Here is a 17,024-nt window from a genome sequence, read left to right as displayed (position 1 = left end):
CTGCCACATGGAGGGGTTGAGGAAAGCAGGCGTGCAGCCTGGCTGGGTCCTTGGCTGCACCAGAGGCTCTCACTGCTAACACTGCAATGAATGACTTCCTCCTGCTGGGAAACAACCTTCCTTCCAGGAATTGCATCACATATGCCGCAGAACCGCTTGACTGGGGGAAATCATCCCTGAGGAGGAGATGGCACCACTCACACACCTATTTTTAAGGCTTTTTTTGGAAACTCAAGTGCACAGCCTAATGCTAACCTTCTCCAAAAGGATAATCCTCACCTTTGGAGCAGAGAAACTCGATATCCTTGCATATTCACGGGGCAGGGTACAGGACACGACCTGGTCACGTAGGACAGATCAGTCCCCAGGCATAGCACAAAGGGGCTTGTCTCACTCTAAAGATCATTACTAACTATATTTTACATATGGCATACTCGATACGTCCTACAAAAGGGATGGGGAGGAAAGATTTAATTCATGAAATAGTATTTCTCCATGTCAAAGCTCAAATGCATACAGGGAAAGAGACACGGACCACTCGGTCACTTCTTCAACTAAGAACGCTGAGTGTCAGAAAAGAAACTTAAGATTCTGTGCTTTAAAAGCCAGTGATTGCAATTTAAAACCATCTGGCAAGATTTTAAACAGCTGGGAAAAAAAAAACTTTGCTCAAACAGAATTTTTAAATTCTCTATTTAAAAAAAGAAAATAATAATAAAGAAAGTTGATTGTATATGCAATGCAAAGGAAGAAAATGCTGATGTTCCAACAGTGGGGCAGCAGAAAGTGCAAAGGGAACGCAGCAGTCGACATATGGGTGAGCTGAACTGCCGTTCCATCCACGTGAGCCACACTGAGTACTAAGAGATGTAAGCAGCTCATCTCATCGCCCCGGGACAGACTGCATTTGTGTCTGTGAATGTGAAATCAGGTTCCCCCACCTAAGAACCAACTCCTCTCTTCCTCCCGTGTTTCTGATAGTCTTCAAGGAGCTCTCACAGCACAGGGCTCAGCCACACAGCGGCTCTGAGACAGGAAACATTCTAGGATATGTACACTGACGAAGACATAATAAGAGAGTGCTTAAGATTTGTGTTAAAAAGACACAAATGCAGCAAAAATAGTGCCCTCCATCTGCACACAACAGACTGTTAAGTGAGAGTACTGCTCTCCTTGCACCCTTGCTAAAGGCACTGCTCCGGCTCACTGCAGCGTCTTGGAGTTGGACTCAGTGATCCCTGGGGGGTCCCTTCCAACTCAGGATATTCCACAACTCTACGATTTCAGTTTAAATAAACTGGTTTGGATTTAAGTGCAAAGAAATGTTCAAAACCAAGTAATTTTTATTACTTTGTCAGGTTTCCCTCAGCCCTATCTTACGTAAACGTATCACCTCCATAGTTTGAGCTACCACCAGAACGACGCACTTGTTAGCTCACTATTTCTCCAATTAAACAACTGAAAAACAGCCACTCTTCAGTAACTGGACAGAGAATATTGCATAGAATTCTGCCACGTTCATTAATCCCCTTCTCTTCACCATTCCCATAGGAACAAGTTAGATAGAAGCAATGCAAGGATCTTTCACCTCATGAGAAAGGCACGTGTATTTTCTTCTCCTCAACTGTACGATCAGATTTTCTTATTACAGCAAGGAGTTCTTACTGAAGGATTCCCTACTTCACAGTACGGATAGAGTGCACTGATAGAGGTTCCTTTAAGGAGTGGCTCTAATAACAGACATTTTACAGATGAATAAATAAAATGGTCGTATTTTACAGCATCAACAGCAACTGTAATTAGAGATCGTTCTGCCAGTTATAGTCTGAAATCTGTACCCTCAAAAACAGAAGCACGCTGACAATCCCATGCATAACCCCTCTCCAAGGGATACTCATCCCCAGCTTTCAGCCAAACACAGTATTGGACCTTCCTCCTCCCCCAACCATCCAGAGTGAAAAACAACAAGTTTTGCTGCAGTGTTAAGCTATTTTTGTTAAAAGAGCCCGTGCCCTTCACCCACAGCTTCAACAAGAACACGGAATTGGAAAGAGAAAGAGAAAATAAAAATATTTCTAAAGGACCTCAAGATAAAACCAGACTCCGGGATTACAGCTTTTCTGCAGTCTGTGCTTTCATCCACTGGGATAAGAAAACGTGGGCAGTGAGAGCCACATCCCCATGCTCCGTGCTCTACAAAGCCGTGGTGCCACGGGACAGCCCCCACCCCACGTCCCGAAGTGCCACCTCTCACCTTCCCGTGACTGAAGAACACAAAAAGCCCCAGTGCTACTCTTTGGCATGTCCTCTCCTACAGCTTTTTTATCCTCTTCTGCTCATCGAGTAAAAAAAAACAACCCCAATATACATTTTGCTAGAAGCGTTACCTTCCAATGCCGTGCTAGATAAGAAATACAGCTAACATCATTCAGTGTTGCTGAAGTTAAGTCTCCAAAACCAGGGAGGTCTCGGACTGTTTGGAAAGCCAGTAGGTGGCTCATCTCCAACAAGAGAATCTCAGCAGTAGTTCACGCTAATCCATTTTACTTTCCACCGGAACAGAAAAGCAGCTGCAATCTTGGCTAAAAACAGGGAACCAAAAGCTGGGCACATCACTTGGACTCTACGAGCTGGGCCGGACGGTGTGGGTCTGCCATGCCCCTACACAACCTGGTCACAAAGGGACCGGAGTGACGCCCGGCCGGGGCAGCCCCGGAGCATCTCAGCAGGCTAATCCACATTCAACGCAGATCATTACATACGAAACAACAAAAGGAGCTAAGTCATTAATAAAGTGCCAAAAATATCGGAAATACTGACAGCATTTTATTTGATTAATTTTTTAATAGATACCAGTGACAACCCTTGGCAGGATGGAGTGACTTCTGACTTACGAATGCTGTCTTTATCCAGCAAAATTACATGATTCAAATGTAATAATGGAGCTCAGAATTAACAGTTAGTGTTATAAAAGAAACATTTCCTCTAGGGCAAGCTACAGATATGCTTTTAAAAAACCATTATAGCATTAAAAACCGGGCAGACGCCTAAAGAACCCTAAAGAACTAGTGGGAGTCTGAAAAGCAACCCAAAAACGAACAGGGAAAGAAAAGATACAAGTTTCAAGGCACTTACGTATTGCTTATTAAGAAGAGAGATTGACCTTAAATGCTGCATTTGTGTTCAACCTGTGAATACAGTTCTGCTGTCGGATGATGCAGCAAGAGCTCTCAGTAAGCATCATGGAATGCAATTATATAGACACAGGCACAAGAACAGTTTGGGGAATATTAATTAAAAAAAAAAAAACAAAACAATCAAACAGAACAAAACCCTCCCTATCGAGAAAGCCGAGAGTAACCGCTTGGCTGCATCAAGCACCTGGATCTCCAATCAGCAGACAAGGACAGCAGAACCAGACTGGCAAACGGGTTGCCCAGGATTAACTAAAAAACCCAACCTGAACCGAAGGACAATAAAAAAAAAAAGAGCATAAGAAAATATCAGTGTCTTCTCGACAGAAGCTTTGCTCCGTGGCTGAAGACACGGCTTGTTGTGACTCGTAGTAAGGTATGTGTACTCCTACCAGGACGTGCATTGACAGACGGAGCTGTGCTTTGTAAGTCAAACCACCGTACAGATACAGAGAGGTACCGCTCTGCTCACCCGTTATTTCCCTCGCTGGCCGCTCCTGTGGGCTAACTGCACTCAGATGAGAAGCTGGAATCGCTCCCAGCACTGTCACATGCCAGTGTTTGCTATTACATACCATCTCCTCAGCTCATCACAGAAAGGGGCAGCTGCTCTCTCTGTTCCTCAGTTTGAGTTCTGCATCACAAGTCCCCAGCTACCCAAGGAGGTATCCTGAAACAGCTAGCAGTAGAAATAGGAAACGAGTCCCTGCCTTTCAGCCTCCTAGAGCCTTCTTTCCTCAATCATGAAAAGGATTGGTTTTAGTGTACTGATTCTCAATTTGTGACACTTGCACTACGTGCTGCTGTTGCATGTTAAGAGACTGTAAATGAAATACATACGTTCTAAAACATCATGCAAGAAATGTGGTTTCACATCTTACAGTCAAAAATCCTACTAATGAATTAATACAAGCACACTGAGGTGTAATATTGGGAACATACCTTTAAAGTCGGAACTCCTCTCCCCGTCCCTCCCTCCCCCAAAATCAGAAAAGTAATATTAATTAAACTTAAGAAGTAATGAATGCACCATTAAAGTGTCATCAAAAAGATGCTGACCTAAGACAAAAGTTCAATGATACACAATACGGTCAAAAAGTCTTCAATCAATAATATACAGTATGACAACTACATCTTGTAAATTATACCCAATACTGCCGGCAGTCTATCCCTCTAAAGAATATTTGCCCCCTTTCATCCCTTCCTAACAATCAGATAATAAAATACAGCACCTATAAATAAGCAAAAAAAAATTATATATATATATATTTATATATATATATATATTCCGAAATCATCTATTGTTAGTTTTAAAGATATGGCAATAAAGGAGTCTAAATTAGCAAACTTGTAGAAGCCATAACTGATAAAACAGCTTATTGAAAAAAGGTGGCAGTAATGCACTCTATGTGTGCACAAGTACGTAAGAAAATACACAGACGTATAAAATTGCACGCACACACTCACGCACACACATCCTTCCACACACCTCTATGCTCACGCATATACATATAGACAACAGGAGGAGTTAGAGACAAGTTAGAATTGGATTTGTACTTTGATCAGCCCTAACCTGTGCATAAAGTAATGGCGAAAGGCTGCATTTCTGGGGGCAGAACTGGGACTGGGGAGCATCAACGTTTTGGTTTGGGGTTTGGGCTCCTTCCGCCCCGGTAAGAGCCTGTCTGGTCACTGCCATGTACTATTCCTCCACGTCAAAACAAGCTTCCCACAACTAAAAGGTATTTAAAATCAGTGCTTGCGGTGGGAAGAGAGTCAGTAAATGGCCACCTACAGCAGGAAAACTTCTCCATCTGAGGCAGCTCCCGTCCCCTTAGTGGTGTGACAGCAGTCGTACACATGAACCACGCTTCCCTCGGTTCCAGGTGAGGTGAACACTTCGGGTCACGGAGCGCGGCCCCGAAGAAGCGGGCTGAAATGTTACTGGCCAACGTGTTCTGAGCAATCTGACTTGGCTGAAAGGAAATCCTGTACGCTACGACCCAAGTGAAATGATCAAGTACATGCTGTTTCTAAGTTGTCTCCCAAACCTCCCAGATATGAGGTCTGATCAGCGTGCTCTGTGGTTAGAGGTTAAAAAGCAGATTATAAAATACCTAGATTCAGATTTTTTTTTTTTTGTCCTGATTTGGCCTAAAATGGAGTGTATTAAACAAATTCTGGTCTGCAAAAGACCAGAATCAGTTAAAGCTATGAAACAATGTGCACTACGTGTCAATATTCTATTTCACTTACAAGAAAACACTAAGTCAGCTACCACAAATTAAGATATTTTCCTGATGTGACTTTTTTTCTTTCTGTTTTGTTAAAAAATATGTGGAGTAAATGCGTTTTTTTTCCTTTAATTCAAAGTTTCAAACAACAAGATTCTTTTCTTTTCTTGAAAATACGTAGGAATCCAAACTAGTGTGTTTAGAGTCGGTTGACTGTGCAATCTCTCAGTGGCAACTGAACAGCTACAAAAAACTTTCTTTTTTTTTTTCTATTTTTTTTTTGAAAAACCTCCCCTTTTTCCTGCTTTAAGAAGACAATAGTGTATTATCGCTCTGTAGCCATTAGATGGCGGATAAAAAGCCCCCTTTTAATACGTGGGTTCGATTTTTTTTTCTTTTTAAAACTTTTTTTTTCTTTCCTTTTTTTTCCTTTTTTTTTTTCCTTTTTTTTTTTTTTTTTTCCTTTTTTTTTTTTTAAAGCCCACACCGATAGGAGGGCACAAGGCAAAGCTGTATGAGATATTCCAGAAACCGTGGAAATCACTTAGGGCAATAATAAAAACACTTCAGGGTACAAAAAAGCTCGACTACACATTTCAGTTTTCTTCCTCGAAAACACAAACATAAATTGGGCTTAACGCTCCTTTTGTTTTTCTATATGCACCTTGGCCTATGGCGTTTTTGCCCTGTGGCCCGCAGGGCGGATAAGTGCGCGACACAATAAAACCAGTAGAGGTCCAGTTTCACTTCCCAGCTCTCCAGAGTTGGGCGAGTTTTAATCTCAAAACTCCCACTCGGCAGCCTCCTCCCGGCTGGCGGCCTTCTCCAAGCGGTGGATTATGTTGTTCAAGTTTGCGGCTTTCTTTTTCCTCAAGGAGCTGTCTCGTGTGTTCCTGGAGCTCGCGGCCTCGGAGAAGCTGAACAAGCTCTGCAGAGAGTTGGCCTTCTGCGAGCCTGCGCCCGGCGTCGAACTCGTACTTGGCACGCTGGAGCTTTTCTCTGAACTCTCCTTTGACTTGTAGGAGCTCTCCCCTGTAAGGACTGAGGTGGAGGCAGCTGAGGTAGAGGCGTCCCCTTCCGTGGCAGAGTTGGGCAGTGTCTCCGGAGCTTCTCCCGAGCGCTGACACCTCGCCGGAGAGCCCTGGCGCGGCGCCCTGGGCCTGCCCTCGTCGTCAGTGTCCTCCAGGCCCTCGGCCGCCGCGAGCAGCGGCTCCGCTCGCTCCGTGGGCCGGGCGCCCGGCGCTGCCTCTTCCCCCGCCTCCAGAGCCGACTCCGCTTGCCCTCCCTGAGACTTTGTGGTTGCATTGCTGTACTCGTCCGCCTCCGGACCGCTCGGCTTTCCTTCAGGTGGGCCCTCCGCGTCCACGCCGTCGCAGCTGTCTCCCTCCGAGCTGTGGGCGGCTCTGCTGCTTCGCGCCGAAGGAGAATCGTTCGACCCGGCCTGGCTCTGGCTTCCCGCTTGGATCTCCTCGATGAACAGCTCCCGGCGGATGCGAGACCTGGGGGGACAGACAAAAGGGGCGGTGAGTGCTGCCACGTAGCAGGCTCCTTCCCAGGGAGCCAGCAGCAGAAACCAGCCTGCCTCAGCCGCAGGGCAGCCGGGGTGCTGGGACGGCCCGCACACTCAAATTCGGAAAGACTGGCAAAAAAAAGGCATTGAGAAAAATGAGAAATGTTGTCAAGATGTTCTTAATTCCATTCATCCCCGGCCACACACCCACGTCTAAACCCGCTGTGCACGGAGCGACCCAGGCTGCAAAATGCAGCTTCTGCGAAGCGCAGCGGGAGGGAGGTTGGTGGAACCCACCGCTTTCAGCACAACAGCACCGCAGGTAACCTGCGTGGTGCTTGGATACTGAGAACAACACAAACATCAGCAGAGAACCACCGAGTTGGAAGGGACCTCCATAGGCCACCTGGTCTGACCCCCTGCACTGCACAGGGACACCCACAGCTCCAACAGGTGCCTGGAGCCCCATCCAGCCCGGCCTCGACTCCAACCAGCCCGTTTATTTTAACAACCAGCCCTTCTAATAACCACAGCAGGCACTGCGGAACAAAGCAGAAATGTAACATTTCACGTAGATGATAATCAATTCGTAATAATATGATTGGTGAAAACCAACGTAAGAATACTTCCTTTCTGATTTTAAATGAAGTGACATTCATAATGCCATGCTGTATTTTTACAGCGCTGGGTGCAGTTTCATGGACAGAGATGAAAGGCTCTGCAGTCTCCCATTCCCACTGGAAGTCTGACATCAGGAACACGAACATTTACAATGCACTGGACCACAAAAGAGATGATTTTAAAACTATGAATGCATTTCTAGTAGATCCAGAGGAAAATAGCTTATAAATACAAAAGAATTCAGACTTCTCTAAAAATGAGACACAATTTGTTTAAACATAAAAGAAACGAGGAAAAAATGGGGGGAAAAGCAGCCACTAAGGAGAAAGCAAGATGAAAGTCCGTCGTTCCGAAAGCCCTCCGGGGAAGCACAGCCTTGTGACAGGCTGTCAGTCTAAAAGCTGGTCTGACTTCTGTCTTATTTTTTATTTAAAAAATCGATTTCAGAACATGAATAGTGACAAGGCGAGCAGTGCATTTCAAGGGAATTAATGCACTCCACATGTGGCTAGAACTGCCTGGAGTTCCACCCCTGCCTCCTCTTACTGGAAGCATGTAACGACCCCCCAAACACACTGCCTAGGCCACCAGCAGGAAAGCTTACGGCCACTTCAGGTCCCAGTTTGCAACCAAGAGGGAACCTCCATGACCTGTGAGAAGGGATGAGAGAACAGACCAGCAGAACTTTTATCTTTCACTTTTGGTTTTTACCAGGAAGGACTGCTAAGGGTCCTGCATATCCCAAGTGAAACACTGTCTCACAGATGGCTGTAAGAATTCTCAGTTTACTGCTCATCTTGCCACCAAAGGCAGCACACGATGGAAAGAACACTGCAATGAATGTAAACACCAACTGAACACTGCTTTTGAAGCTAATGATATTATTGACTTACTTGAAATGCAAGAGAGTATTTCGGCAGTACTTGCTGACTCCACACTTTTGAAGGATTTAGAGGGTCTGTAATTTTCCCTAAGAGAGTATTTTTCACCTAACAGAAGACCACAGGTGCTAGCATTAATTTTCCATTACCATCAGTTGCATGCATTCGGGAACATCAATTCTCAGGTGCTCTTCATGCCTACAACCTCCCTGCGTGGACAGTGATACAGAACATGCTGCATCTGTGACATTCCACAAGTCAGGAGAGGAAAGAGTAAGAGCTTCCTGCCTGCATAGCTTTTAAAATACCTCAGCTCCAGCACGACAGAGAATGATGACATGCTCACCGAATACCTGACCACAGCCCTATAGAACACAGGTTCGAAGTCAGTGGAGTTCACACTCAGTGCATTGCTCCTGGATTCTCATCTGGCTTCAGATTAACTTAGTATTAAATCCCTATGGTGCTGTCCTTGGCAATAACACATGCTGTTGGCATTCATCGGTGTAACTCAAAACATCAGAGACCTCCGTGCCAGTATCCCCATGTGAAGATGGATAGCAATTCCTATCTCCCACTCTCTTACGCAGTTCCTAAGACAATGGAGCATCAGACTCTGATGCTTACTTACAGGGCTTCACTAATGCAAGTCTTAATTCAAGGTATATTCTTATTTTTGTTGTTCCCAGAGCTCTGCAGTTGGTATAGATGCAAAGCAAAAGTCTGGGACAAGTCTGCAAACGCAGCAAAATCCCTTACACCTATTTATTTCTATCCTGAAGTGAATTACTTCTTTGCCTGCTGAGGACTTTTTTTGAACCTTCTTCTACTGTGGCAAACAAATGCTACTGCTGAAGTCCCACCTGGTAGGCAAAAAGCCAGAGCCTGCTGTAGCAGCCATCTCTGGAAAGCGAGCGTTGAGCTGAATCCCAAAGGAAGCATCACTGCAACCACATTCCCAAGAGACAGTAAGACTAATGTGTCCTAATGTGTCCCTCCCTAGTGAAAGGTTCTTTAAGGAAAAACTGATGTTACAGAACAGCTGGATGGTCTGAGGTGGGGAACTGCTTCTGTATGAACACTCTTCAGTGTGGAAAGGCAACGGTTGAGGGAGGAGTATAAAGGAGATGAATAAGATTGTGTGGCCCGAAGAAGATGAAAAGTCTCTCAATTAGTTGGAACACATAAGCTGCAGAACAGGAAGACTGTGCTCCCTTACGAGAGCTCCTAAATTGTATTTCTCGGTGATGTCCTCCAAAGTACTCATGTACTTTGAGAGTACTCATGTACTTTGAGAGAGTACTTCATGCATGAAAGCTGAGAAAGTTACTGTCTAAGGAACGGAACAGGCACATGCTTTGCTTTTCAGGGCCGCTCCAAACAGGCTCGCAGCATCTCTTTCAAGTCCTACAGACTCAGCAGCAGCACATCTGGGAACAGGTCCAGGCCACTCAGTGCTGGAAGGCTGTGCTACCCACCAGCTTACAGCACCTTGTTTATGCATTTTTCTTTTGTATACAACTGTCAGCACCTCGTCTACAGCGATGCATGGCTTGGTGTGGCCAAACACGCTGATCAATCATGACTTGTCAGGCTTTCTCACAGCACGCCTGAACAGGAGATCTGATGATAATGAGGAAGATGACACATGCCACCACTGCTCCCGCACTCGTCTGCCTAAGTGAGAACAGCACATTTTGCTGTCAGGCCGAAGGGAACATATTTTCATAGGCATTCCTCCAACTTGTGTATAATTGCCTAGAAGTGGGAACTGGAATAGAGGCCTGTATTTGGAGAACTGAGCAGTGAAAGAGGCTGCATCTGTAGCGAATTCAAGTCAATGAAATTCAGTGTAAATATGATTACTGGCTGGTTATAATTTTTAAATTTTATATTGTTTACCATAAACATTATTTTACTATTGTACATAATATTTCTGAGATATCTCATTAAACCGTGCTTCTTCTGCTTCAGCAACTTGCCTGTGAAAAGCTGAGAAGGGCTAAAGTGGAAAATACCCCTTAAATGTTAGCAGTTTTCTAAAAACAAACAAGTTGAGCAAGCCGCTGTTAGAATAATTAGGAACATTACTGGCTCCGAGTGAAGGAGCAGAATGGCATTAAATCTGGTGTCTTAACTGTACCTGTTTAATATTCATTAGAACAAATTTCTCGGAGAAAAGTCTGCTGAACTAATTAAGATTCCCAATCCTAAACACAGCTGAATATATGTTTATTCAAATCCTTCTAATTCTTACATGCCATTCCAGCATTGTTTCTTTTTATTGGTGTCTCTAGGCCAAAACCTGCTTCAGCTGTCCAAGTGCTCAGAAGGTTCCCTTTAGTAAGAGAAAGGAACTAAACAGAGCAACATCAAATTTCGTCTCAATGGGACTCAATGATTTAATCATAATAATGGAATAAGTCTGTGGCAACATGTGGCTTCAGGTTATCAGTTCTCTGTCCTTTGTGACTGCAGAGCTTCCCAGCACGCATCATGCCTATTTTCTGAGCTCACTGACCCAAGACATAGAAGAAAACCTATTTTTTTGCTCTTATCCTGTAAAGATGTATGACGAAAGCACTGTAATTCTGATGCCATCCAGCAGAGGACACTTCTAAGCAATCCCCACCAAGGTATAAAACGCACAACACACACCTATATGTAGATACATGTGAGTGTGTCTGTGCGTACGCATATGCAAGCAAAGAAGACCAGTCTTGCTTACTGCAATGGGCTTTATAAATATTCAGCACAGCAGTGGACATCTCTAGATCAATGCCCATCCCAAAAGCGAGACTTTCTGTCTAAAAGCTCTGCTTACATCAGTATGTGAAGATTGCTCATCCTCAGGGATGACTTAAAATTAGGCTGGAGCATTGGCAGTGCTGTTAGTCAGAACCTCCCCGCTGTCGAAACCATTCACTTTGTACAAGCACTAAATGCTAGCAGAAGCAGACACAGCGTGCTGAAGGAAAGCAGCGCCCTGCCAAAGCAAATAAAATAAATCCTTTATGAGCGGGGCTCCTGGGAGATCTCCTACCTGTAATTGTGGAACCAGTTGATCACGGTGCTGGTTTTCAAGTTGAGCTGCGTAGCCAGTTCCTCAATGGTTTTTGGTGATGGGTATGGCTTTTGCTGGTAGGCTCGTTTCAGAGCTTCCTTCTCTTCTGGTGCCAGCACCACCCGGGGCTTCTTCAGCTGGTGCTGTGGCTGTGGGCTGGCGCCCTGGCTGTAGTCGATTCCAGTGGAGGAAGACTCGCACGACTGACTGTCGCTCACGGAGCTGTGCCGCCGCTTCATGTAGGCTGAAAGAGAGGAGCATGGGATCAGCCCGGCTGCATACAAATGCAAAATCGATGCATCCACACGCTGCGGGGTAAACGCCAGGGTGACAGGCTGAGGCTGCACGGATGGGCTGTTTGGGGGGAACAGGAGGGAAGGGGCATCGCCAGAGGGAAGCAAATGTGGGGAAGATGCAAGAGACAGAAAAAGAAGAGAGAAGGGAAAGAAAAGAGGGTAAATCGACCAGAAACCTGGCAGAGATCTCTGCATTTTCACTGCGTATGGGACATGAGTAACAGTGGTCAGATAGCAGGAGGTGCCTTGAATTCACAATTTCAGGGGTGGTGAACTTCCACATAAGCACCTGATTCGGACAGTTACTAAGAGCCCGAATGGCTCTGGTTGTTAAACACGAGGGTCTCTGTAACACTTCAGGTCTCCCAATCAGCACGGTGGAAGCTGGAGGGAGCAGCAGCTCCATCTCCAACACACGATGGCGCCTGGAGCCCGGGCATCCCAGCGAGGGGCTGTGCACCCACCCGCCGTTTGCTGCTTTCTCTTCCACGTTTTTGCTAGAGCTGTGACAGGTTATGAAAGGAAAACAGCCCACAGCATCCTCCTCCCCTATACAAGGCTCTTTTAAAGATGCCTGTACTTGTAATAACTCTCGCTGCGCTGCTGCAGCTCTGGGGCTGTGAGCCACCACCAGCTCTTCCCCAACAGGGACTGAATTATCCTGAAAAATCCTGCAAGGAGAGTCCCAGCAAATGCTGTCACTGTATTGATGGATTTACACTGGGCAAAGGCAGGTGGGATTTACTGTACCTGGCAGCACCACGCGCAAGCATTGCTAATGAGGGGGTTGAAAACTGCAAGTATAGATGAATTTTGTGAATAAAATATTTAATGCTCTGTTAAATACCTTCTAGATATTTAAGAGTTTAGGTATTCAGGAGCTGCAATTTGATAACCTTGCCTATTCTGTTCCAGCTTACAGCAGCCTGACATCAATCAGGCAGGCAGTAAATCTCCAGCAGGCAGCAGCTCTGATTGGAGCCAGGGAGCAATGCAGGGCAGGTCACACTGGCCACAAACCAAATCATTCAAAAACAACAAAAAATTCTTCCTCTGCACAGCTCTGCCTTTCGACTGAGGGTGCACAAAGAAGAAAAAGCCAATGCAATCAAACCAACTGAAATGCTGAGAGCCTTTCTCATGCATGCCAACCCTAAAGGTCTGGCGAGGTCTTCTGCCCCCAATGGGTACCAGCATCCTGTCCTCTACACAGAGCTGTGTCCAGTGAGACCTTTTTACACAGTGTCTCACTTTTGTTGAAGTGAATTTGGAATGTGCTCTGTAACCTTTGGGGGTATCTGCATGGCCCTCATTTTGTTCTTTCTGAATATGACAGATTACCTGTGGATTGCCTACTGTGTAAGATCACTGATACGGAACAGAGCGTGAGCTGCTCATGATCCATCACTCTGCCGTGATGCTGTGCTGCGTGTGCTTGAAGTAACTATAAGAAAAAAAGTTTTGCTTTCCTTTTTTATTATTATTTTTCAACAAACTTCATTAAAAATGGCCGATTTAAATTGTTCCACTCACTGTGAAGTGATAACAGGTAAACACAACGCCTTCAATTCCAAAGACTCCCAGGTGTTGTTTCAAACTTGTATTGATATGCAAACTACATACAAGGTTCCCTCGTCTACTTTGACAACACAACCAAAAGAGCCTCTACCTCTTCAGCAGTGTGCAGCAACTTAAAGGAGGCCATGAGACAAAACAGACCCTGGTGTGGAAGATGTCGGAAGCGTGCAGGCTACCTCCAGCTGGAGGTGCAGGAATTTGGTCAGGTGATGGTACGCTCTGCATTTCTCCCTGTCCTCCAAAGGATGGCATTTCTGGCAGCTCTCAGCTCCCAGGAAGGCTCCTAACCTATAGACCTAAGGACACAGCTGTGACAGCTCAGGAAGAACTCCATGCCCTGCACCTACCTCTGTGTGCGTAACCTCACTACGGGTGCAAAGATTTATTTGGGTTTCTTGTGTGAATGGAACCAATTTTACAAATGTACTTATTTCACAGAATCATAGCATGGCCTGGGCTGAAAAGGACCACAAGGATCATCTAGTTTCAACCGCTCTGCCACAGGCAGGGTTGCCAACCACCAGACCAGGCTGCCCAGAGCCTCTAACATAAAAATAAAGCAAAGGAAGTCCCACTGTTAGGACATAACCATTTCCGGAGAACAATATATTATTAGAACAAACTTAGAATCACATAATTATTAAGGTTGGAAAAGACCTCTAAGATCATCAAGTCCAACCCCAACCCAGCACACGATGCCCACCGACCATAGCCCTCAGTGCCAACACCTCCAGGGTCTTCCATTGGGCCAAAGGCACAACCCTGGCACGAGGCCACGCGCTGAGCTGATGCTCAGGTTTTAGGCTTTAGCTGAGTTCTCTGGAAACTTTATAAAAGCTTTTCCTTTTTAGTTCTGATTTTAAACGTATGTGTTGTGTGTAGCCAACATCGGGAGATCACTGAGCACATCTCCAGCAAACAGCGAGGCTCAAAATGCAATCCAAGTTGCAAACACACCTGATGTTTGGAGACATTTGATTTTTGTGTGTGATTGGTCTCCGCTTCTCAGGAGAACAAAGGAAAAAAACCACACACGTAATTTGGGCAAAGGTCTGGATGTGAGTCTGAGACCAACCTGTCAAGGCCAGCTCCATCTGCTGAGTTTTACTACCTCTGTCTTCCCCCTGCTGTTGCCAGCCCAGCATCCCTGTGTTCCTATGGGCAGACTCCCCAGCATGCGCTCAGCTTCAGATGAAGCAGAGCTAGCGGCTGCCCACTGAGGTAAAACAGAGCCCCTTTTAATATAATTTTTATCTTATGCAGTATTGAACAAGATTATTAAAAAGTGAAATAATGGGGAAATAAAGGGAATTAAATTTTCTCCTGACAGCAGGCTTCAGTACTGTTCAGTGAGGAGTGTGACGTTACCAGCAGCACACACACCGGGAGGTTGGAAGGGAGGGAATGAACTCCTCCTTGGCAGAAAACACAGTGCAGAGTGTCTCAGCTTAGTGAGTGTGACCCCCAGCTTCCTCCATGTTACTTAATGTACATTGGAAAGGTTCAGAATCTCTTGCAAGGGGCATTTATGGCATAAACGTCAGACTGGCAGAGCAGGAGGAGAAAAAGAGAGATGTGCAGCTCAGCTTTATCATAATTATCAATCTAGTCTCCTAATAAACTGTGGCAGAGAAATAATTGATAATAATGTTCTACTGGTAGCAGATACAGTTGCATTGTTCTTTAATTGACATTAGCTAAAGGGGAAGTTAAATTCATAATGTGGCTCTGGTGCAATTTGAAAGGTTACATCGCAGGAGCCTTACCTGCAAGAATGGATTCTGCAGAAAATAAAGGGCTGAATTCACTGCAGAGAGCTCTGCGATGAGGCCAACACTGACACAGTTCAGGAGCTCAGCACAGAGACTCAGATGATTTATAGCCCTATCTCCATTCGGGTGCCATCTACACAGCATATGTATTGCACAGCATTTGATAAGAATCCAGTTTAGAAAACAGCTTTGAAAGGATATTGTCAGTACTACCTTCAAATTATTTTTATTTTATTTTCCTGCATTATGGCTGAAATCCTCTTTGAGGCTATAAAAATCTACCTCGTTGACAATTTTATCTCTGCTGTATTTCTGATGCAGCAAAAACCATCATGGCTCCCTCCTGTTTACAATTGGAAGTGGGAAACCCCTCTGGATTGGGCTCCCAGTGGCAGATTACACACAGATTACACAGTTTGAGGTGAGATCCTGCCCTGCACGTACCAGAATGGTTTCTGTAACGAGGATTTGGATTCCTTCCTAGAAGCACACAAGGTCACTTTTTCCCAGAACCTCCTTCATGTTATTTTTAATATAATCCCAAAGTTCTTGATCAAATGTGTTAATGTGTTCAGGACATCAGTCAGCAGCAGTGCTTTCAGTGCACACGATTAATGCTGTCTGAGCTAATATCATTAAGGGATACCTCGAGAGATGGATACATCATTAATCAGTTAACTGCTGGTAATGGCAGCCTACGAGCCTCTCTTTTAAAATCACATGTATGTCCTAAAACCAGGCTCTGAATAACTGCTGTTTGCTAGTAATGAACTTCAGATACACAGAGTAGGCTGAGATCAGTGAGATACGCTCCTAGCAAGGGACCAAAAGAAGTCAATCCCTCACAGGTGCACGCTTTACACAAGTGTGTCTGAGCACAGCCACCTTCCCCATCCCTGCAAGGGATGCAGATGTAATTATTCTCAAACACCCTTTTCTAAGAGCTGCATTTTTCTTTCCTCTTAGTGGCCATCCATGCAGGACTGGCACGCAGCTCTCTCAGGAATCAAAGCACGGTTCTCAGCGCAACATCTGTGAGCAGCTGCAGTGCCATTAACTAACAACCCAAAGCCAGCTCCCCAACTCGCATTTCTCATTTGCTAAGGCAAGTTATCAGTGATACACTGGGGCCTCAGTAATTAATCTATAGGAGAATACAGCAATGATTTCATGACAGCTGGTGAATATTTAGGGTTGTTGGGTTTTTTCGTTGTTTTGTTTCTGAGATGTGTCTGCTTGGGCTAGCATCAAATAAAGCCAAGAAAAAGCTGTCTGAGCAACCTTCGTAACGCTGGATCAATGTCGCCTCTATCCTCTTTACAGAGAACGATACAACACAGCACAGCCGTCTCTGAAACAAAGGAGAGCGTGACTCAGCACTCTGCTCCACGTTACCTTTCTTCTCCATTCGTTTCATATCCATCAGCTTCTCCACGTTGTTGGGATCGTTCAGCCACAGCTGCATGCGGACAAAGGGCTCCCGGCCCTTCAGACTCAGTTTGTGCCAGGGCTTCGGGCGAGCCAGCAGGTCTGAGACAGAGCCTTGTGTCAGCCCCAGGATTGTCTCCCCAAACAAACGCTGACCTAATGCGAAATTGAAAATGGCATGAATTCACTCAGAGGCAAGGCGAGCTAAAAACACAGACCACATCCACAACATCATTCACCAATTATTCTTACTTCAAGATCGCTTGCAAACCCGAAAGGAGGACTGAGAAGCATAAAAGCTCTCCCCACCCACTAAAGGTGTAAATATTGAGCTTTGGTTTAATCCTTAAGATCTGGCACGACAAAGATGTGAACTCAACACCTCTGGGGACCTCACAGTGGAAACAGTGTGCAAAAAAAACCCAACAAAAACAACCCCCAAATTA

General features: G+C 45.3%; 1 protein-coding gene across 9 annotated transcripts in view; it reads right to left on the bottom strand.

Annotated features, from left to right (window-relative positions):
- The window catches only part of CUX1 (cut like homeobox 1), a 227,015-nt gene that overhangs the window by 15,669 nt on the left and 194,322 nt on the right, over window positions 1–17,024 (bottom strand). For 8 of the 9 annotated variants that reach the window (XM_015295631.4, XM_015295633.4, XM_015295635.4 and 5 more), the window contains 3 exons: window positions 16,546–16,734; window positions 11,484–11,748; window positions 2,807–6,927 (listed from right to left, as the gene is read on the bottom strand). The exons of the other annotated variant lie outside the window; for it this stretch is intronic. In XM_015295631.4, the coding sequence (XP_015151117.2) occupies window positions 6,210–6,927; window positions 11,484–11,748; window positions 16,546–16,734 (1,172 nt within the window). In that variant the 3' untranslated portion in view covers window positions 2,807–6,209. Of the gene's footprint in view, window positions 1–2,806; window positions 6,928–11,483; window positions 11,749–16,545; window positions 16,735–17,024 lie in introns of those variants that run through there. 9 annotated transcript variants of the gene reach the window in all.

Source organism: Gallus gallus, chromosome 19 (genome assembly GCF_016699485.2).
Source record: "Gallus gallus isolate bGalGal1 chromosome 19, bGalGal1.mat.broiler.GRCg7b, whole genome shotgun sequence".
Taxonomy (NCBI): Eukaryota; Metazoa; Chordata; class Aves; order Galliformes; family Phasianidae; genus Gallus; species Gallus gallus.
This window is presented reverse-complemented; position numbering and strand designations above follow the sequence as displayed.